This window comes from Nansenia antarctica (genome assembly GCF_963989245.1).
Source record: "Nansenia antarctica genome assembly, chromosome: 17".
Classification (NCBI taxonomy): Eukaryota; Metazoa; Chordata; class Actinopteri; order Argentiniformes; family Microstomatidae; genus Nansenia; species Nansenia antarctica.
The window spans coordinates 3,312,735-3,317,477 of NC_137687.1; the positions used below are offsets into that span (position 1 = coordinate 3,312,735).

Below are 4,743 nucleotides of genomic sequence, written 5' to 3' on the forward strand. Positions count from 1 at the left end.
GACATCATCAAAGTAGGCATCGGACCAGGTGATCTAACTGGGCATAAATACAGTGTGGACCCACTGCTTACATGCTACAAAATATGAAATACGGTAGAGAGAGAGAGAGAGAGAGAGAGAGAGAGAGAGAGAGAGAGAGAGAGAGAGAGAGAGAGAGAGAGAGAGAGAGAGAGAGAGAGAGAGAGAGAGAGAGAGAGAGAGAGAGAGAGAGAGAGAGAGAGAGAGAGAGAGAGAGAGAGAGAGAGAGAGAGAGAGAGAGAGAGAGAGAGAGAGAGAGAGAGAGAGAGAGAGAGAGAGAGAGAGAGAGAGAGAGAGAGAGAGAGAGAGAGAGAGAGAGAGAGAGAGAGAGAGAGAGAGAGAGAGAGAGAGAGAGAGAGAGAGAGAGAGAGAGAGAGAGAGAGAGAGAGAGAGAGAGAGAGAGAGAGAGAGAGAGAGAGAGAGAGAGAGAGAGAGAGAGAGAGAGAGAGAGAGAGAGAGAGAGAGAGAGAGAGAGAGAGAGAGAGAGAGAGAGAGAGAGAGAGAGAGAGGACTGTGATATGGTGGACCTGAGATATGGACCTGAGATTATGGTGTTTGTGCATCAGAGATAAGCAGGGGTCCTTCAACAACTAACCTTGTCCCCAGGTTACTGCTCACAGCACAGTTAACAGAGACAGCACAGAGATTGTTTTATTTTATTTTTTTTATCCCACAAAATAACACAATATACAGATTTCCCCCATAGTATTTGTATGATACAATAAATGGTGAAAATACCACCGCGCATCCGTAATCAGACTTAGCTGAGGTGCTGGAGCTGAAGAGTATCAAATGGAATGAAAAGAACCAGCATCCGCACACTCAAAACTGTTCAAAAATCGATGTTTTATTGCGCAAGCCTTCGGTCATCCATCGGTCTTTCATCTTTGATAGAATAAACACAATTGTTTGTGGGATCAGGCTGCTGATCTCTGACTGTAAGTAAGTAAGTAACGTTTATTTATAGAGCACAAAATGTACAACGACAAGAGCCGCCCAAAGTGCTTAACAGATCAAATATAAAGAGAAAAACAAGATAAAAGGGATACAGATTTTGTAAAAAAAGAAAAAACTGACAAAATAGAAAAATACACTAAAAGCAAGATGCAGTACAAATAAAAGTGCAAAGAGTGCAGTGTCGGGAAGGCAGGCTCACCTCAGGTCAAAGGCCAGGGAGAAAATATGTGTTTTGACTAGTTTTTTTAAAGCCTCAATGCTCTCGGCGGCTCTGATGTGGAGGGGGAGACTATTCCAGAGCCTAGGGGCGGCCTTAGAGAAGGCTCTGTCCCCTCTAGTTTTTAATTTAGTCCTGGGGACCTCCAGGAGCAGTTGCTCAGCTGACCTGTCTGTGTGTCTCTTCATCTGTAGGCTCTGTCTGCACCACGCGTAAGAAGACCGGGGTGGGCTACCCCCAGCTGAGTGCCGTCATCGAGTGTGCAGACGCAGCCCATGGCCTTGGTGGACATATCATCTCTGTGAGCCTCTATTTATGCCTCATTATACTTATACACAAAGATACAAATGTACACATACACTGTCTTCATAAAGGGTTGATACCCTGCACTGTGTGTCATATAGCTATTGATATCCTCCTGTACATCTGTGTTAGCAAGGTCAGTGTGGCTTGCTTTTCAGGAGCTGGTGTTTCTCTGTGACCCTGAGAATGTGTGTTCTTATCTGGTTCTGTGGGTGGATGTGTGTTCTTATCTGGTTCTCTGGGTGGGTAGGAGCTCGGACTCCCACCCCCACACACTGGGTGACACTAAGATGGAGTGGAGGAGGCGACACGAGATTGAAAAATGCAGAGAAAATGCAGTACTGGTAGAATTATGACTGTTTAAAAAATGTGATCAGCTTCATTAAAGACCATTGAGTGCAAGGAAGTTTTGCACATGCACACACACACACACACACACACACACACACACACACACACACACACACTTACGGACAGTATCTTAATCCAAAACATATATTTTCTCTCTCCCTTATCAAGGATGGTGGATGCACTTGCCCAGGTGATGTCTCAAAGGCCTTTGGTGAGTTTTGTTGTAGTCATTTAAGTGCCTTACTTACTTACCTATTCAAAACACCCAATACTTGATATTACAAACCATTTATCGAATACAAAGTGTCTGACCTGGGTATTTGATTGGCTGTGCTGCTGTGTGACCGGCAGGCGCGGGGGCGGACTTTGTGATGCTGGGCGGAATGTTGGCCGGCCACACCGAGAGTGGGGGTGAGATGATCGAGAAGAACGGCAAGAAGTACAAGCTGTTCTACGGCATGAGCTCTGACACGGCCATGAAGAGACATGCCGGAGGAGTGGCGGAGTACAGGTTAGCTATATGACAGAGGCCGCTACCGTGAAACTAGGGGGTAAAGATGTGTTATTACTGGTAGTAGCTGGTTATGACAAGTCGTGAGTTTAGAATGAGAAGGTTCTATCTCCGTTTAGAATGATAAGGTTCTATCTCCGTTTAGAATGATAAGGTTCTATCTCCGTTTAGAATGATAAGGTTCTATCTCCGTTTAGAATGATAAGGTTCTATCTCCGTTTAGAATGATAAGGTTCTATCTCCGTTTAGGGCAGTTCAGAGATATTGAGCGTCAACGTTTTTACATTCCATTATGTTTTGTGAGATGGAACCGTTGTATTTTATGAATTACTAACTCAAAAATGTCAACATTTTAAAATAACACCACACAGGCATTAATAAACACCTAATGGATCAGATTATGTAAAAAACTCAATTTTGACAAAAATGGAGATAGAACCTTATAATTCTAACGTCACGAAGTGTTAAAATAAAAACAATAAAAAATAAAAATGTTTAACTGAATACATAAATGCAGGGAGGGGGAGAAAACGTTCCAAGGAGAAAATGTTTTACAACCATTTAATTTAGGTGGAAGAGTTGTTGGTGAAAGTTGGATGACAGATTCGGGACTCTCTAGGTTGAAGTCAGGTTAGGAGAGGAGGAGGTCACTGACACGTTCCTCTCCTCTGTCCCCCCCCCTCCCAGAGCCTCTGAGGGGAAGACGGTGGAGGTGGCCTATAAAGGTGATGTGGAGGTGACGGTGCGAGACGTCCTGGGTGGCGTTCGCTCCACCTGCACCTACGTGGGCGCTGCCAAACTCAAGGAGCTGAGCCGCAGGACCACCTTCATCAGGGTCACCCAGCAGCTCAACACCGTCTTCGGCAACGACAACTAGGCGACTCCCAGGCTTGGTCCCGGGCCTAACAAGGCCAAGAGGAGAAGGTTGTGTTAGGGTTAGGGTTAGGTTGTGTTATGCTGTTTGACCGGTCTGTTACATGGATACTGTTCTCTGTCTCCCATGAAAACACACACACACACACACATACATACATACATTTACATCTACAGTTTGTATTCCAATTTGCGACATGCAAGTAAGAATATTACTGATGGTTTAGTTAGAAACTATCAAGGGCAGAAGGCCATTACCTTTTTATGAAAGTTTAAACTTGTTTTAGAACTGTTCTTTCTTGGTAGTGTGTGAACGGAGGCCTCAGCTCTAGGTTACCTGTGGTACCTCAAGATGTTATTTGATGTACTGTTTCTGTCTAGAGGTTTTTTCTGGGGTCTCATGTCATCACTGACCACATTTTGACCACATTTTCTCACTCCCATTCCATTTTAGCTCTTCTATCATTCTATCATTCCATTTTAGCTCTTTCTTAAAATCGTTATCGTCTTCTTTTTAACACATCTATGCAATTCATTGTTTCCAGGCATTTCACCGCCATGCTGTCATGAAAGCCATATGCCATATACAGTATGGACATGTCACTGTGTACTTTGTAGATATTATGGCCTTGTAACTTTAAACCCACATTATAGCAGGTCTTAATTTCGTTTTTAGACAATAGATTGAATATAATCAGAATGACCAAGTGTATAGGAGATGTTATATTCTCCTTCACTTACATTTTGCACTTTAATAATACACATTTTTGGATATGATATTCCAGTCCATATCCATCCATTCCATTCATACCAGGGGTCAGTGTACTCTGTTATTCTCACATGGACCAAATATTGACGCAAGAAGGAACATGATGAATGCTACTGCTAACAGAAAACAGTCTCACTGTTTGTAGAGGGGAAACTACCTACAAGGCCAAAGGATATTCAGTATGTATACATTAGTGCCAGGCTGGAACTGTGGACGTATCTAGAAACAGGAAGTACATGTTGAACCTCCCTCCTAGCAGTCTCTTACCAGGACAGGCAGTGGTTGCGTTCAGTCAGATAACTGACATACAGTTAGTAACTGGAGTTATAGGTCTGAACTCTGAACTGAAGTCCACTTCAAGACATCGACATCATCACTGACTGATAAATGTCTGCTGTTGTATTTGATGATAGAAATGGGCAGGTTTGAGAGTTTCCTCTGCTAATACTGTAACATTTCAACTGTGCCAATTATTTAGACTCTTCACGCAATCAGTATTTCACATTGTTGTACTTTACAGTCTATTCAGTTACTTTACAAGAGCACTGTCACTGTATATGCATCATAATATATGACATAACAAACTATTCTAATCTCCATGGTGGCAATGACTTTACTTAGTGAGGTATTGAAGACAGTGTTATCAAGGATGTTCCCATTATGTCTATTGCTTCTAGTACATGTTTTATGCAGTTTAAGTTTCCACGTCTTTGGTTTTGTTTCAGTCTTACCAATAAAGAGCAT

At 42.8% G+C, this 4,743-nt stretch overlaps 1 protein-coding gene across 1 annotated transcript in view; it reads left to right on the forward strand.

Annotated features, from left to right (window-relative positions):
* Positions 1-4,743, forward strand: part of gmpr2 (guanosine monophosphate reductase 2) — a 9,172-nt gene extending 4,429 nt beyond the window's left edge. The window contains exons 6-10 of the mRNA XM_080547571.1: positions 1-28; positions 1,387-1,493; positions 2,015-2,057; positions 2,198-2,357; positions 3,045-4,743. The exon at positions 1-28 is cut by the window's left edge and continues 54 nt beyond it. Of these exons, the coding sequence (XP_080403697.1) occupies positions 1-28; positions 1,387-1,493; positions 2,015-2,057; positions 2,198-2,357; positions 3,045-3,234 (528 nt within the window). The 3' untranslated portion in view covers positions 3,235-4,743. The remainder of the gene's footprint in view (positions 29-1,386; positions 1,494-2,014; positions 2,058-2,197; positions 2,358-3,044) is intronic.